The following is an 18,016-nucleotide window of genomic DNA, read 5'->3' as shown; positions in this document are numbered from 1 at the left end:
TGGACGTATTTAGCATTCACTCCCAGGTTCCCTTCACCAGCGGACCTTGGCATTGGCCAATCAGAATCAACTTATCTCCAACCTCGAGATTCCCTAACAACGACACGCGAGACAAGTTATGTTTGGTCCAATATTCAGCAGGAAGATGACCTTTTAACTTAAAAAATTTATCTATTTCGTGTTGAATTTTCCACAGCATGCAGAGTACTCATAAATGATAAGGAATCTGTTGATATTTGAGCCTTGAAACGAAGGAGAGTGGACCTAAAATTCCTGCATTTTGGCGAATGAGGACAATGCCAATAGCACAGGACCGTTTAGAACAACTTCAAGTTCTAAAGTTACTTCAGTCTGTCCGACTCGAGGATGTGGACCAGATTGAAAAACTAACAACTCACGGGGTTCCCTATCTGATCAACTACTCTGGTAAGTGCAGAGAGATTTCGTTGTCTCTAATACTTAGTGGCTGTTTCGGAAATTCGACTCGTACTTGTCAGTCGCCATAGCAAATTATGCAACATAACAATTTGATGATGATAAGAAGGCGCGAAATTTAATAAACAACACCATAAAGTTTTATCGGAAATTGTTTAGTAACTTCAAGTCAGAATTAAATTTCAAATGTGTTTAAGAGTAGACGCATTCAAACTTGAGGTCTGCCTGGGTAGCAATTCCGATAAGGGCGAATTTTAAATTCATGTGTATGTTCTTAAAATACTTTGAAACATACACATACATATGAATTTACGTCGCTAACTTTGCAGTGTACAATGCGATGTTCATGAGGTTGAATGTATAAAGTTATCACTACTGATAGACAATAAATTGGATAAGATTAAATACGCCCCTCTCATGTAATCTATATTGTAAGAGGCTTGCAATATTTTGTAACCCGGGGTCAGGCTGTTGTTTAGTGTTTAGGGGCTCTTTTTGGCAAACATGTATATTTGAGGCATAAGGTTATGGTTCACTGACTTTTACATGCCATAATGGTAGGTTCATCATCAATGTGCCACTGTGATAGGGAGAGCCATATCATTCAGAGTCAGTTTTTTTTTTTTCACCTGTCAGAAAATAAGAAAACTGACAGCACTCTTTAATAATTATGGAAATTAAATCAGTGCAGAGTCTACATGTATATCATGTGAAAATTATATCATTTATATAAAGTTTTAGTTATTTCAGTGAATTTTGACATCAACCAAACTTACTATCTTGAATTAGCTCTTATTCTCTCACAGCATGATTTAGTCAGGTATTATAAGGTGGTGAATATCAAAGAATTCTGCAGATTTTACAGGAAAAATAGCTCTAGAGGAAGGGGTATACTCGTAAAGTACACAGTTTTGTTGTGTTACACTATACTCTTTCTGCTGCCCAATTCTCTATGAAATCTGTGCATCTATCCATCAGTTTAACCCTTAAACTTCCAGATCAAGTTTGTAATTCTCCTTACTGTCAACCATACAATTCTTATAATGTTAGTTCAGAGAATTTAATATTGAATCAATTAATTATCCTCAAATTATTCTCATCACTTGTCTGGTTGATATTGTATTGATATTATAAGGGGAAATTCTGTCTTGGTCACTCATGAGTGCTAAAGGGTTAAATGAATGACATAACCAGTGATGATATAAATAAAGTGGGTTAACGTTTGTGGTGCTGCATTGCTGGTAAAGTATAACAGGGTAATTTAGTATTATCAACTGAGTTAATAACTTAAATTGGCCTTAGTAAATAATTTAAAAGGTGACATTTTGAGCTGACAAAGGGCTAATGCCCAAAACATCAGCTTTTAAACTCTTTATTGTGGTCAATTAATTTTATGTTATCAACTCAGTTGATAATAATGTTACCCTGTTATGGAATTATCTGACTTGGAACAATCTTACAATAGACCAGAGTGACCAGCTACCTAATGGCTGGATGTTCAATCCAGCTCACTTCCACTAAAATAATTTAGTTTTATTTACTGAGGTGATAAATATTAATTATTTAATTGGCCAATGTAGAGAGATTCTTAGGCAGAAGTTTTATAGAATTTAAGTCCTTTGTCTAAGTGAATCTGATACCTCCTCAAAACTACACTTAAGTCAAGAAGCTTGCAATTCATTATTGGCTTGGAAATTTTTTTTTGTTGAACCTTGTTTGTTTGTTCAAATTGTAGAACCTGAAAATGGAGAGACAGGGCTTCACCTGGCAGCATGTAAAAACAATGAGAAGATGATTTCATTTCTTCTTAGTCTGGGTGCAAGCCCCAACATGGTGGACTTAAAGGGACGTACTCCTGCCATGAGGGCAGCAGAGTTTGGCCACACACAGGCCTTGACTCTCTTAACAGAGGCAGATACAGATTTGACACGTAAGGAAAATTTATGATTTTTTATTTACCTAACAGAATTAGCATAATGCCAGTTGACTTTTTTTGTGATAAGGGTTACACCGCACTCTTTCCAATGTACCAGTACTTAGATTCAATCCCAGTGTGGGTTTTAAGTGTTGTGTTCTAGGCTCTTCCATTTGTTTTCATAGCACTTGGAATGGAAACAGGTTGTAAATTGTCACAGAAACCAGCTAAAATATAAAATATGACAGGTTAAAATAAATTTTCAAACCAGTAAAGCAATCCTTTTACAAGTTTAATTTTCAAGAATTCCAAGCAATTTAAAACCGTAATAAGAGGTACTACAGGTGGTAAATATTATCTGTTACTGCCTGAAAAGGAGAGCACTGCTGTGCTAAGAGGAAGGACCACTTACAAATTTGTTCAGTATCCTATTTTTGAAAAGCAGCAACAGTCATGATGGCAAAACCAGGATTAATCATAAAGTCTTGGCTGCACCTCATGTGCCACTTTTTTGTTTTTGCCACATATTGATGTCATTTGTGATCTATTACTGAACAGACAAATGGCAACATGGAATTTATTTGTTAATTTTTGCCCCAGAGTGCAGTGGTACCTACATGCTTGTACACTTTCAAAGTCTTTTTTTTTTCTTTTAGTGAGGGATATTGAAGGTAAAGGAATCTTGTTTTATTGTATCCAGCCAACCAAACGTCATCTAGAGTGTCTCCAGATTGCACTGAAACATGGTGCAAGTGTTAATTATGTGGTAAGCAATTATGCTACTTGTATAAAGGAAGTGGCGTGCTTGTGGGTTCTGCAAAGCACATGCTGAACTTACAGTACAGACAGTGCAGGCTGATGTCCCAGTTGTTGAACTATGATAATAATAAATATTTTTTGTCCCTTATATAATCACCTCTGATGTGGATTGCAGTACTGACAATACTGTGACACCATACCTCTGCTACTTGTCTTCTTTAGGCAATAAGGTTGGGTGCATGTTGCATGAAGCATTATTCTTAGTTGTGATGAGTTATTGTTCAGTTCTGCTTGGTGCATTTCAGTAATGCAAAGTGACATCATCACACTTCAGAGCTATTGTTCTTTACTACCCTGAATAACCACAATTTTTTCCAGATCGAAATACAAATTTTAGTGACAAGTACTATTCTAGTGTCAAACTTTTCCTTGTCCCCAAGGATTTCCTTCTCCCTTCCTAACAAACAGCAATCAGTTTGCTATCTTTGGAAAGAAACCATGTATGTGACAGGCAGCCAATATTAAAATAACATAAGCAAAAATAACAGACTGAAAAGATGAATACTTAACTGACCACAAAATCTCTGGTGTACACTTAAATCATGCTGCATGAAGCATTATGCTTAGTATTAAGCTCTGCTTGGTGCATATCAGTGAAGTCACTGTAACAGCATCACACTTCAGAATTATTGTATTTCACTACTCTTGATAACTATGATTCTTTTAAATAAATTATCAAGTCTGTCTCCATACTGCAACTTTTCAGACTGAAGGGTTGATTAGTTTTATTATCTAAGACCTATGCCTTATGTTTTTGCTTGCTAGAGTAAGGATGGTCAGCCTTTATTGTATGTGGCTGCAGAAGCTGGTCTGGACAACATTGTGCAAGCACTTCTTGTTGCTGGGGCAGACCCAAATGGAGCTCACACAGTATGTTACTGACTTCAAGTTTTGCATTTTGCTAGTATTAATGTTTATTGAACTGATTTCATAATTTAATTTCAACAAGATATGTATGTACATGTATGTTCCTGTACAAATTCAAATCAAGGTACCTCTTAGTTTTGGAGGGTACCGTAAAAACTTGTGTATAAGCCGCACCTTTTTGCTGAAATTTTGAGTCATATATATACATGTAATACTTATATCCTTATGTATTTTGAATATAGGTACACCACTGTATTCTATGAACTTATACATGTACCTGACTGTAGATTCAATTTGTGAAACAGCAAAACATTAAAATTGGTACTTAAGTTGTTGAGAGGTAAAGTCAGTATCTGTAAACATGCAGCTTTTTTGGAAAACATGCATTTACCATTTGCATTGTCCTTTGGATTAGAATACTGGCCAGACAGCTCTACATGCAGCAAGTGCCACTGGAAGTGTGGCATGTGTGAGAGAAATATTGGAGGCTGGAGCAGACTGTGATGCTTTGGACAGTGAAAACAATCACTCAGCACACAGGTTAGGCTGAAGCACTCAGTGCACTGTACAATGGTCACACACTGAGTGAAATGGAAACATTTCAAACACCACATGAAATTTTCAATAGATATTGAAACCCAATTCTGTAACACACACCTGAATTTAAAGTTCCTGGCTACTTTGGGGTTGTATGGAACTGATTGGTATATTTCTCATGAATCCAGAGTCAGCAAATAATTTGAAAGAAAGTACATAAATAAATTGATAGTGAGATCACATTTTTGAAGCTGTTTACATAGAAAAATTATCTCGAGAAGTAAATTACATGTATGAAAAAAACCCAGGGTATATTTCACTTTTTTTGTGAAAAGAAGACTTCTAAAATCAGAATATGACAGCTCACTTGTAAAATGTTGAGATAAGAGAATGTTCCTCACACCTTGCCTCATAAGAATATATTTCAGCAGATTTAAAAAATGGGAATAAGCTTCCTGCATGCAATTTATTAATTAGGGATCCTTATTTCCATTACTTTCTATGCAGGGCTGCCTTAAATGGTCACTTTGAAGTCATAAGAGTGCTGGCAGCTTATGGTGCAGACTTGGGCAAAGTAGCATCAGATGGCAACACTCCTATTCATTATGCAGCTCGACAAGGATTTGGACCAATATGCAAGTTCTTGTCTCAAAGAGGTGAGCAAGAGCAGGGTATGGTTTTGGTACAAGTGATGAACATAGTGACATGACACTCAAGTAAAATCTATGGGAAGAGTAAATGAACTTTGTTTGAAAGGGCACCTAATTAGTCTTAACTATGCCGTGTCCTTCAGTATCTTTTGTAATATTTTCTGTATTGTATGTTCTCTTATTCTTGTGGATATTTCTTCTAATGCACTTCTATACTTCTAGTAGTTCCTATTAATCTATTATTATAAAGATGGAAAGAAATAAAAAATAAAAAACTAGCTACAGTCAAACCCCTTTGAAAACATTTTAGACTACTTTTTTGAAAATATTGACAAAATTGTGAGAGAAAAGTCAGGGACATCCGGGTTGAATGGTGGTTGGTACAATTAGGTTAAAGCCATTGAAAAATTGTTAGGTTTGTTTCATTCAAATTCAAGTTTTACAGTTGGGTACATGTCCTGAAGAACTGTGATTTTCTTGTCTTCCTATGTAAGTTATAAATTATTGAAGACTGATGTTCATTTTAAATCATAATAAACATTTTCTTACATTTCCAGTAAGAGTAAACCAGGCTACATTCACTATTTGTACAGAAGTTCAAGATCCTTACATTTATTTAAATGTCACATTACTGATATCAAAAAGGCATGAAACATAGAAACATAGAAATTCTCTGATTGACATGCATCTTACACAGGTTGTCCATCAATGTTAAAGAACAAGGAAGGGAAGACACCAAGATTGCTGGCAAAGGATAATGAGCACAAAGATGCTTTGAAGGAATGTCGTAAAGCTGAAAAACAGTCAGCAAAGCTGTCTAAGGGAGGAAGTAGAACTTCTGAACCATATGCCATCAGAGTATGTTTATAGTCACTAATACTTTTGCTTGTCTACCTTAGAAAAATGGGACAATAATTGAGCATGAAATGCTCTCAAACTTTTAACTTTTGCCTACTAATTTTTTAAAATGTCCTTAGTTTTTGTCCAGCCCCAGCAATTAGTGATGTTTGAAACAAAAGTGATGTTGTAGTTTTCTTGCTGCTCAAAAAGGTTGAAACAGAACAAGTGTGATGCTTTTCTTGAAATTTATCCCAAAAATGGTAAATGTTTTCATTCAAATTTCATTTTGCTCATTAGTGAGTTGCAGTTGCTAAAAATCAGCCTTGTTTAATGTTATACATGCATTCTTTCAAGTAGACTGGAAATCTTGGCTAGGTTTTTACTAAGCTTAATTTTTTACTACTGAAATTTTGTGAAAGTGTGAGGAGATGTTTAGGAAGAAAGGATGTATAGGATGTAAAAGAGAAAATAACAATTATAAGTTTTTCACAACAGTATATCATTCTAATTAGTTATTGGCTGAAATTCAGTACTCAGATCAATTTCCTGCACTTGTCTTCAACAGCTTTATGACTGGATCCAAGAACACGAAGAAAAAGTCTTGAACATTTGTTATCAGTTTGATCCAGAGGAAGAGGATGGAAGTAGAAAAGGAAAAATTACCAAGGATAACTTTGTAATGTGTCTGCAGACAATAAGTAAGTTTAGGAATGTGCTTTAACATGTACAATGTATCCTTAATCTTAGAAATTGTAATAATTTTACATGTAGGAATCCTTGCAATATTGGTCCAATGTTGTACATTGAGATGAATTTGAAGTCTATATATTAAACCATAAAAGAGAAGAAAATGATCTCAGTATTTAGCTATAAGAACAAGTATCATGTTGTATAGAAACTTCTCACATTTTCATAACAATTTCAGTACTGTAACAGATATTTTAAATTGATAAGTGTGAATAAAAATTGTACTCTCTCTTTGGTCCACAGATTGCCCAGTAGATGTAGAAGATTTGAATAAATTAGCACAGATGCATGACCCAAACAAAGAAGATGCTGTAGATTATCCACTGTTTATCACTTGTAAAAAATTTATTAGTAAGGTATGGAACAACCTACCTTGTCATATCATTTTCCAGTTTTACAGAGTTACTGTTCCCTTTTGGGTTTTGCAATGTTTATTTCTTTACTAACACTTTTGCTGGTACATGACTGACACTTAAAACAAAAAATTGCATTGCATATTGATTTCCACTAGAAGGGAAGTTTTCATCAGAAATGTCCTATATCTCCTTAAGTCTATCATTAGAGATGGTTTGGCTTTGTTAACAATATGTTTGGACTGATGTGGCTGATGCAAGTCAGGCTCCGTATAGGTCCTGTAAAACGTGGAAAGTCCTGGAATTTTATTTTGACATTTTCCAGGACTGGCAAGTCCTGGAAAAGACTGTAGTTCCTGGAAAGTCCTGGAAATCTGCTTAACTCAAGCAGTAAAGTTTTCAGAATTTACGTTATTAGAAATGTATGTAGATCCTAAGGAGAATTGATTTTGAAATCACGGGAATGAAAGGTTAAAGGTGAAATTTGGAGTCTGAAAAGAAAATTAATCTGAGTCCTGCAAAAGTCCTTGAATGTTTTTTTCTGAAAAAGGGTATGAATCCCGGTAAATGTGTTGTAGGCTCTTAGGGAAGGAGGGGTGAAGGTTGCCTGCACCTTTGCTTAACAGAGCAATAGCTTGCTACAGACTTGGCTGATGTTTTCACAGCTTACCATCATAAACAAACAGGTCTCGCCAGGGGTTTTGGGTATCCTGGTATCTGGGGTCAGTTAGTCAAGTTTTATATCTCAAGACAATTTTTTATCAAGTTGTGTTATTTTTTAGAGACACAAGTCGCATGTTTTGGCAGTTTTAGGTATATAATATCAAAGTTTTTTATTTTAAGGGAGCTTGGTTTCTCATGGGAAAAAAATAGGTGTATCCTTTCTCTGGTATCCAACTACTTCCCCCCTTCCCCTTTTTAGCTTGGCGTAATGAGAACTATTTTCAGTAAGCTTCCAATACATGCTTGAAGGTTACATGGCGGTGAAGATAACAGTATTAGGCTAGCAAAGTAACATGTTATGAACATACTGTTCATCTGAGAGAAAGTTAATGAAACACAAAACTAACTGACCTCTTTCTCTTCTTTTGCAGCAATTCATGGTTGTCCTCGGAAAGGTAATGTCATCATTTATTGAAATCATTTTTTTTTCTCACTGGGATTTTATTTTTATAGCGGATATGGACTTAGTACTCCACAGCAAACTCATGCATCCAACCTTCCTTAGACTGAAAATAATGAAAAGAAGATTTTTTGTTGTTGAATGCTACATGTCAGTATTTATTGTGACTTCATTCACTTTACAGAAAAAAAAGAAAAAAGGTGGAAAGAAAGGAAAGAAGAAGAAGGTAATTTTAAAGTAAAAGTATAAAAGTATTACAATGCATAATACTTTTAATTCTAATCATACTTAGGAACAGTTCAATCCGATGGTTGTCGTAGACATCTGTCATACTTCATGACGATACCCAGGTCATCTCTCTTTCAACATCATATATGAAATTTGTTTAGTTATTCGGAGGTCGAGTAACATTAAGGATTGATATCACACGCGTTTTCAGAAGTTGCAGAAATTTTCCGAGTCGCGCAGCGACGAAGGAAAGTCACTATTAGTCACTATTAATAAGGTTCAAAACGCACGCTTATTCGCAATTTCTGAGGAAGCCATTTCAGTGTTGTGTTAGTGTCAATGAACTGTAAAACTCACGCCGGAATCAGTACTAAAGCAATGAACCAGCCTTGCTGAAGAACGTTCGTCTGCACTGAAATTTGGTAAAGTTAAGAGTTTTTTAATGTTTTCCATTTCAGATATTTTTTTCCCAGGGCAATTACCCAAATTAAGGGAAAATACCCTCTGTCTCAGCCAATAAGCATTCAGTAATTTTGTTCTCCATGTTGTAAACCTTATTATCGCCATTTTAACAGGCAGAAACATGTCTTTAAAAAGTTTCTTCGAGAATCTGGATTTTATTTTAATCATAAAGTTATCACGAACCTATGGAAGTATTATACATCTGGTAGAGGCTTTTACATTTCCTAGCTAACCCAAAACTAATTTACCGTCTGTTCTCAGGGAAAAACAAAAATACCCATCCCGATTTGTACAGCACCTGATGGCCCCCGGACAAAACATGGTGGCCCACCCTCTGACTATGTAGAGAGATATGTGGTAAGTATTTGTAACAAAAATTTACTTTAAAGCTTTCATATACCAAATTTTCCCTATTGAAGGCGCGGCGTTTATTATATTTTTAACGTTTTTGATACGGCGTTTATTCAGAGGCGTCTTCATCTTTCTTAAATCACAAATAAAAAAAAAGTACCGTAAATAATTTGTCAAACCGAAGAAACATGTTCGAACTTCTGATGTGTCACTTTTTGCTTAGATAGAATCGAACTTTTTTGGCCTGTGATAATAGTATGTACACCAAGTATGGTATACATAACCATTGGATTTTTTTAACATCTTCTCAAACGCTTCTGCGTCAAATTTTTAATTTTTCAGCACTTCACAGACAACACAAGATTTGATCGGGATAATCCGCCATCGCATCCTATTCAAGATGATTCTTCCTGGTACCTTAACTTCCCAGGTTAGTACAGACTAGGTATGACGATTGAAAAGCGAAGTATTGTCTTTTTTTTTTCGGGAGACAATCGCAGTGAGTGCGTATTTTTTTTGTTTTGTTTTTTTTATAATGACAGAGTGCCTTGACAAGCAACCAACAGACGTAAAAAACTTTTGTTCATCTATGTTCTCTTTGTTCCTGATCAAACCATAAACCTGCGAAAACTCTTTTCGGATACCCTGAGTGAGAGGGGAAACGAACGAAAGAACTAACATTGGAAACGCCTCGAGATTCTCTCATTATTGAAAGATGTCACGGTTCTGGCAATTTTTTTCAAGCGTTTATCGGGAAAAAAGTCAATACTATAATTCACAATTACGGGCAGGAAATTTGATTCACCGTCTAACGAGAACATCATTCAGTCACAAACTCTTTCAAAATCCTCATTTAATAAGAGGGGTCTTGATCAGTAACATAAAAAATGCAATAATTTGTTAATTACGAATTAAGATATAGCAGTAATCAAGTTTAGAATGTTTCTGTTTTCATGGAAAATCGCTGAACCACCTCACTTTACTTTGAGTTCTTCATCGTGTTGATGTCTTCTTGTGGTATTTTTCTCGGATTGGCAGTTTTGATTACAATGGCTGTGAGTTTGCGACAATCAATCGAAATGCGTTTTTGGTGCGTTTCCTTAAGTAGTATATGTTTCCTTTTCTGTTCCCCTACATGTTTTAGATGTTACTTACATGAACATTAGCGATGCTGCTAAAGTAGGAGACTTAGAGACGTTAAAATCAGCTTTTGCCCGAGGAGTCTCAGTAGACCAACGCGACAAATACTACAAGACTCCGCTGATGGCAGCTTGTGCACATGGAAACATCGAAGTAGCGGCATACTTATTACAGATTGGGTGAGTTAACTGAAGTGGTGTGCACTGTAATTTGGTTTTAAGTGTGTATCAATATGCGTAGATCTGACCGACTGAACAAGTCTAGTCCTAGAGAAAACTCGGTATTAAGAAGAATATTTGAGCCAAATTAGTCAATTTGGAAATTTCATATACCATTTTGATGAAACTTATTTTTCTCAGATCACAAGCGACAGACTCACAAGCAGCATCTGTACTCTGCTTCCCATTAAGTCGGATCGCGTCGCTCTGCGCCTCTGATATCGTCTTCGCCTTCGACTCCAAAGATAGCGAAAACCAGCCGTACTAGAACGATCTCTAACAACGCAGTATTTTGCTGTTATATATTATCAACTTACAGTGCACTTATCCAAACCCTTTGTTTTGTTTTCCAGGGCAGACATCAATGCACGAGATAATTTCAAATGGACTCCTTTGCACCATGCCTGCCACTCAGGGCAAGTTGACTTGGTGCAGTTTCTGCTAGAAAACGGAGCAGAAATGGATGCGCAGACCATCAATGGCGGGACACCTTTAATGAGGGCTATTGAGAGTTCCAGAGAGGCTGTCGTGGAACTGCTAATTTCTAAAGGGTTTGTATAGTGGCTTTGCTTTAGACACCAAAATTGAAATTTTGTGAAAAGGTTGTTAGCTTGGTCACACAGTCCCACAGTGGTTGAAACCGCTTGAAACACGGGGAAAAAAGATTTCGAATGTTTTATTTGTCGAGTGCTTCATTTGCTAGATTATCGCCAACACCAAAACGTTTGGGTTCCTCACGCCCGCATTCAAGTAAAACCTGCCAGCAATTAAGATTTTTTTACAAAAACCAATGAATTTCTGAAGACCCAGTGACCTTTATGATCAATTCAAATCGTTGGCTCGATTACCAGCCGCTGTTCAAGCAATAAGCTGGCGCACAGCCTCTTCTTCCTTTGCGGGAGTAGCGAGGACTGGACACGAGAAAACGGAAGAAATCTCAGTGACGCTGAAAAATGTTGGGTTATGATTCCTTATCCTACAAGGATTCAGTTCCCTTTTCGTTTGTTCTTCAGAGCAAAAGTTCAGCTGGAAAATAAGAAGGGACATACAGCGCTGGATGTCGCCAAAGCTTACGCAGATCCTCGTGTTGTAGCTATAGTACAGAAACGATGGGACGAAATTCCGCCACCTGTGGATAAGAAGAAACGTATGTATTGTATCCGTTAAGCTGTACGTTAACCCTCTAGCTCCTAGAAGTAGTTAACATGTAACTCCTCTTTAAAGTATCCACATATTATTTAGCAAATAGGCAATGAGAATATTCAAACTTATAAGGTAGGAGTTGTCATCTTGATCTGACCCCAGATTCCTATAACTGACATACAAAGAAGTGTGTAAAGGCTGAAGGGGAGATTTGACAATCAGATCTTGGGAGTTAAACAGTCAAAAGAGGATCGATAGCCTAAAACTAGCGATTTGGATAGTTGCGTTCAAGTTTTGTTTCCTAAGTTCCAGTGGTTTGTTCAGTTAGTTAAAGTACTTGTAATTGCTTTCAACGAGAGGTTCCTTGCTATTTTTCTTCTGGTTTATTGAGCAAGAGGAAAGTTTATTTCTTCCGTTTGCTGGTGCCGTTGGCTTAAACGTCAGTCTTAAATTCACTAATTTGATTTCGAGGGTACTTTGCCGAATTTTAACTGAGCTGTGGCCAGGATTGATCGCTGATGAGTTTCATTTTCTATGTAATTAACATCTCAAAGTGTCCTCATCTATAGGATTTTACTGAAACCCTCGTAATTATGTCAGATATGAATGAATTGAAAACCTAGTAGGTACATTCATTGCATTTAAACCTGGTCATAAGTGCGACTAATCCTCACGAATGTAATAAACAGTACAACAACAACAACAACAACAATAGAAACAGCAACAACAACAACAGCAGCAGCACAGTGTGCGCAACTTTTGAGGTTTGCTAAGAGTTACACTAACAAGGTCTTGTCTATATCTTTCCTGGTGGGCACGTGAACTAATACAACAACTCGTTTTAACCTGTCTTTGGATTTCATTCAATTCCTTCTTGCTAGTCCGTTTCCACTAAGCCTTTTTGTTACTTTAACCTAACAGAATTTCATTATTCTTTTTCTGATTTTCTTTGCACCACTTAACTCTTTCTTGCGTCCATGATGAAAAATATTTAACGTTTCAATTTTTATCTTTTGTATCTTTCAAGGCTTTCCTATCTTCTCTCTGTGTGACCTTAAACTCTCTCGAGGGACTTTTTCTACGGGTGGCTCGGATGAGGATTTCAGCCGTGCACCGAGTCCCGCCTCTTCTATCTCTATGTACCTTTGTCATCGAGGTCTTTCTTTAAGTTCTAAGAGGGCCTTTTGGGACGAGTATCTTCATGGAAGAGACAGTGTTGATAGCGGTGTATATGCAACATTACAGGATAAATGCATGTGCTCCGTGTTATGTTAATTGATCAATGCCTTTCGGTATTTCCTAATTTTTGCCTGAATGCATCTTCTTATGTTGCGCGACATTGTTTTTCAAACATGATGAGTATGTGAACATGAAAGCGCTGTGAGCACAGCACTGCATTTTCATGAACTATTATTCAATGTTGTCATATGTGTGCTGTTTCATCCGCTTTGTTTTGTCGTCACAAAAGTTCGCTGCTTCGCTATCCTTTCCTTCATCTCTCTCAAACTCTTGAATGCAAGACAAAATACAATTTTGTTTCGCCATTTGGGTATCACACCTCTCTCAAAGTTCTTTAAAAAATCACAAACTTTCAATCCTTGAAACGATCTCCAACAAGGCGGCTTCCAAATCGCTCACGAAGACGACTAGCCAATGTGGATGAAGCGCACTGAGCCTACCTAGACGTACCTGTGACGCATGTCCATGTCTCTCTTCATCAGGAAAATTTGCACCCCGACCCAAGTCTAACGCGCAATCTAGTGACGCAGAGGGGCTTGGTAACGACGGAAACGATGGCAACGAAGGACCTGGGGACGACGATGACGATGGTGGTGATGATGGGTAGAAGTGGGAACAAAATGCCATTCAGGCACTTTGCGCAAACTCATACCAAATGAAGTCTAATTCGTTGGAAGATTAATTCAAGGGAACTGCGTGTCGTGAATCTTTAAATAGTAGTTTATTTCAGACGACAATATCAATGTGTGGGGTTGGAGAAACTTTCTGTAGAAAAATATGCAAGGAATATCCTTTGATTGGTAGAAAGTCATGTCAAACATCGATTACCGTATATGCACGGTTAGTGTTATTGCGATGGAATAAATGTGGATACGACTTGTATTTTAACAAAGTAGCATGATATTTTTCCAAATTCAAGTAATATCTTGTGATATGTGAATAACTATGCACAACTGAATAAAATTTCACTTAATTTTGGTTACGTCTTGCCTCTCTGCGTTTTTTATGTTATGTGATCAAGTTATTTGCCTTATCGTTTTAGTTTCTAAGCTTAGTTTTTCGAATTGAAGTTTAGTCTAAAGGGAGGATACGTTGATAATTAACGTAACTGGCGAACGAAGGTACATTTGCATAATCTGTTGGTGTAGCTGATAGGTTATTGAATCGCGGTGTCATTCTTTGGATGGTATATTCTAGAATAAAGCTCATGCGGGTTATAGTACCATTCTCTATTTTTATCTACCTAATTACACCTAATCATGTTCTCCATCTGTTCTGGCATCCCAGTGATTACACCTCCTTGTGTCCTCGACACTCGTTGGAACGTTGGAATGCTATAGTCCAGCTAAAAGGCGAGCTCTGTATGCAGAGAAATTTCTGTCACATCCGGTGCCTAATCTACGGACGACACGTTAGAAGATTTACGTAAACTATTATTCAAGCAAGGAAGGATTACTTTAGGGAACTTATCTCATGCAATAACAAGCTGAGAAACATTTATCTTAAGCTTTTGCTGAGGGTAGTTATCAAAGAGAACTTGATTTCATCGGCATCAAAAGTGACCTTTAATGTGGTAGGAACGAAAGATAAAAGTGGTACCGTGACGAGACGCAGCCAAGTTTGTTACTGATATTTCCAAATTTTGACGTCTCCTGTGATCTATTACTAAATAAATGCACATAGGGGCTCCTGACGCACGGCAACATGGAATCTGTTTGTTTTAATATTTAAAACAAAGAAAAAATGTTGTTAACAGTGACTTCATCTATGTGTCTGTCGTTAGGAAGATTAGAGGTGAAAACCAATTAAAAATGCATATGTAACTCAGCTTATTATATAATTTGTAATACAGGTGGAGGAAGCCCGCGCAAGAAAGGCGCCAAGTCAGCGGCCCCTTCAAAGACACACATGCCCAGTGTGAAGAACACCCCGGACAAAAAACAAGAAGAGGTAAGACGAGCTTGCCTTCAATGGGAATTACAGCAAGAGAGGCATCTTGGTATCTTTCAGAGAGTAACCTCTCCTTTTTTCTTTTTACTCTCTGCAGCCTCCATCTACAGCACCAGCGACTGGCGCCTCTTTAGTACGGAAATCGTCAGTGTTGCGAGCAGCCTCAGCTCTAGGAATCATCAACGAGAAACCTCAGCCAATCGTGTACACTCCTCGGAGAGCATGGATAACGCAGCCAACCACCGTAAGTAAAACATGGGATTTTTGGTCATAGTTTTGTGCAAATCAACCGAAAACTGAGAGGACGAAAAAAGACGAACGTACAAAAAAATAACTTCAATAGAGGTGTTCCCATACTGAATAAACAACCCGACCAGCAAAGATGATTTTGTTGTATATATAAGTCTTTCTGTTTAGCTACGGTGTTGATATAGGTGGCTTTCAGGTCGTAAAACTCTGCTTTTGAAGAGGGCCATCTATTAATACCGCCCCTTTTCGTTTTTCATTTTTCGGTTAGTCGTTAATTTATTTACTCGTTTGAATGGAGTTTCTCTTTTGCCAGCTTTCCCAAGAATGTTTCACCGGTTCTACTTAAAGAATGTTTCGTTTGATTGGCTTTATAGGATGATCTTCTACGTGGAAGAGAAGTTCGTCGGATGCGTTTTACCACAGATGTCGACTTCGCAGATTACAAGCCTGCATTCCAGAAACACATCACCTTGAAGGCCGAGGCAATGGAGGCGGAAGATGACTAATAAACCCATATGATTTTTCGCTCTTCTTTCGTTAGAAGTGCTTTGCTCACAAGTTATCAAACGTAAGGGCACTAAGAACCCTGTGGTTCTTAACCCTTGACAACACAGCGGTGAAACGTCTGCGTATGTGCCAAAGTTGTGATGACTAGGTGGCGTACTTTAAGGGCTGTCAGGACTAAGTTTTCCAGCACGAGTTACAAACAACCACTCAGGCCGGTAACTCACCGTGTTTTGGAAGCGTATCACTTTTTTGGTAAAGCCCAAAACAGAATCAGTGGTAAATCAACAGGATGGTTGTAATTGAATAAGCTTTGTGTTCGAAAAATCTCGAATTTTCCTTTTTTTCCTGCTTTTGTTTCCTTTGATCCCTTCGCACATGCCCTTTCCGCATGCCTTAAGTTTGACCACTGTGTTCTCCTTGACGGTCATCAATAAAGGGTCTACGCGAGTTGTGGTGCGTGACGAACTGCCTGTACCACAAAATTACCAAAATTCTAATTTTTGGCTCAGTTTTGAATGAAAGACAAAGAAAATTCCTTTGATAAACTTTGTCAGTTGCTGGACAACGTTTAATTTTTAGACAATGCACGAGAAAGTAAATTCAATGGCTGAAAGATTTTCTTGAAATTATTTTTGTTTCCTGAAAGAAGCAAAACTGGTCAGCTTTCCATTTCATTGGTAAGGTTAATTTTATAGCCTCATCTCACTGGCCACAGTTTGTTTAAAACTCGAAACTTTTGGAGTTGTGTAACCTAGAAAATGAGCCGAATCGGTGAGGCCGTTTACAATCTGTCAATAGGATAAAATTTAAGGTTCCACTGAATGTTCATAGAAAATCACGTTAAATATGATTGATTATATGTTTTTTATTTAAATTTTTATAAAATTTATACGTAGGCATCGTTATTTACTTCGGAAATTTTCATGAAAGCAAATTCAATTGTCAGTTTTTCATCGAAGTACCTAGATATGAAAGGATTATAGATATTTAACAAAGTTAAATACTTTTTATATTGAAAAGTAATGTAATTTAATGACTTTAGTTTCCGACAACGTTTTAAGCCGAGGATTTCCGACTTGACAGAGGATTGTCATGCCTTGTTTTGCCTCAGTTAGAAAAAGAAGAAGCTTATAAAGGGGAAGGGGGTGAGGTTCTCAGGAACCCCCCCCATCCCAGCTACGCCCTTGTCTTAAGAGCTGATGGCAGATAGTTCGGTGAATGTTATTCAGACCTTGTGAGTGAAAGGGTCAGCAAAACTTGCATCATATACACTCTTTCAAACTATTCAAAGGTATCATGATTTGATTACTATTCTCGTTTTTTAATCGTTTATACGATTTTATTTTTTTTTATTTGTTGTACTATTTGTTATCAGATTTTTAAAATACATGAAATGTTCACGTATAATTGTTGTTGTGTTCACTCCCCCTAACTTTCGAAAGCATTTCGATGCTCCTTGCACTAAAGTATTTTCAATATCTTTAAATAAGCCACAGTTTTCGCCATGTAACGCTTCTTGAGAGAGACAAGATATTAGGGGGGGAGGGGCGGTAAGTCATAAGCCACCTGCATTCTTATGGTGCAGTACATGCGTTGCCGTTTACTAAGCTGCAGAACAGCAATGTAATCTTTTTGCGCTTCACTGTCGAGTGAACGCAAGTACGAGGCGAGCGCTCCTTCTCTCGCGTGTGATCCACTCTGCGCGCTCGCCTGAAAAGCGACAAACAAGTGACACCTGTTTGGCAGGCAAACCTCAATTCTAAGACGCCCTTGAACCGAAAAACAAAATTCTTCCGCTGTTCTGGTCCCTCACTGTCATCCGGCCTTCTATTCCTGAATCACTTTTAATACAGCAACTTATCATATTGGTATTTCCACTGTTTCAGCCTACATTGGGACACTGAACTATAGCACTGTGGCCATGTTCACCTCTCCATGCTCTGTTGGACTAAATTAATGATGCAAAAATATAAAAATAAATAAACAAAAGAGTAAAATCAAGGAAAATACAGCGCCTGTTGGGCAGGTTAGGCGTTAAATTGCATTTTATCTTTAAGAGCCATGTAAAACAAAGAATGTTTTTTTCATCAGCAGCCCAAAGAAGAAAAAAAAAGGAGGAGGTAATTATGGAAATGTCTTAAACACAAGGAAGATCATAGCGTGCGGTCTTGATCAAAAGGAAGAACATAGAGTGCGGTCTTAAGATCGTATTTCACAATACAACACACAATATTTTGATTTGT

At 37.2% G+C, this 18,016-nt stretch overlaps 1 protein-coding gene across 2 annotated transcripts; it reads left to right on the top strand.

The window, feature by feature from the left end:
- The first annotated feature begins 103 nt into the window (after positions 1 to 103).
- LOC131792323 (ankyrin repeat and EF-hand domain-containing protein 1-like) lies at positions 104 to 17,168 on the top strand. 2 transcript variants are annotated; one of them, XM_059109700.2, is made up of 19 exons: positions 104 to 426; positions 2,171 to 2,365; positions 3,007 to 3,116; positions 3,935 to 4,039; positions 4,452 to 4,576; positions 5,081 to 5,229; positions 5,921 to 6,081; positions 6,629 to 6,761; positions 7,054 to 7,166; positions 8,258 to 8,281; positions 8,471 to 8,512; positions 9,238 to 9,333; positions 9,670 to 9,757; positions 10,472 to 10,646; positions 11,039 to 11,236; positions 11,699 to 11,832; positions 14,920 to 15,017; positions 15,115 to 15,261; positions 15,641 to 17,168. In XM_059109700.2, exons 1-19 carry the CDS (start codon positions 288 to 290, stop codon positions 15,770 to 15,772), a joined length of 2,364 nt encoding a protein of 787 aa, XP_058965683.2. In that variant the 5' UTR covers positions 104 to 287; the 3' UTR covers positions 15,773 to 17,168. The 2 variants fall into 2 exon arrangements, with proteins under 2 accessions (XP_058965683.2, XP_058965684.2); XM_059109701.2 differs by lacking the exons at positions 14,920 to 15,017; positions 15,115 to 15,261; positions 15,641 to 17,168 and adding an exon at positions 13,550 to 14,049.
- Positions 17,169 to 18,016: the final 848 nt, after the last annotated feature.

This window comes from Pocillopora verrucosa, chromosome 4 (genome assembly GCF_036669915.1).
Source record: "Pocillopora verrucosa isolate sample1 chromosome 4, ASM3666991v2, whole genome shotgun sequence".
Lineage (NCBI taxonomy): Eukaryota > Metazoa > Cnidaria > Anthozoa > Scleractinia > Pocilloporidae > Pocillopora > Pocillopora verrucosa.
The sequence above is the reverse complement of the archived record's forward strand: the minus strand, read 5'-3'. Positions and strand labels throughout refer to the sequence as shown.

Excerpts from the sequence above, each read along its gene's own strand:
- LOC131792323 (XM_059109700.2), top strand. The coding sequence starts at position 288 with ATGAGGACAATGCCAATAGCACAGGACCGTTTAGAACAACTTCAAGTT. Across the intron at positions 2,366-3,006 it reads GGCAGATACAGATTTGACAC|TGAGGGATATTGAAGGTAAA; the intron begins GTAAGGAAAATT and ends TTTTTCTTTTAG. Across the intron at positions 15,018-15,114 it reads CGGACAAAAAACAAGAAGAG|CCTCCATCTACAGCACCAGC; the intron begins GTAAGACGAGCT and ends TACTCTCTGCAG.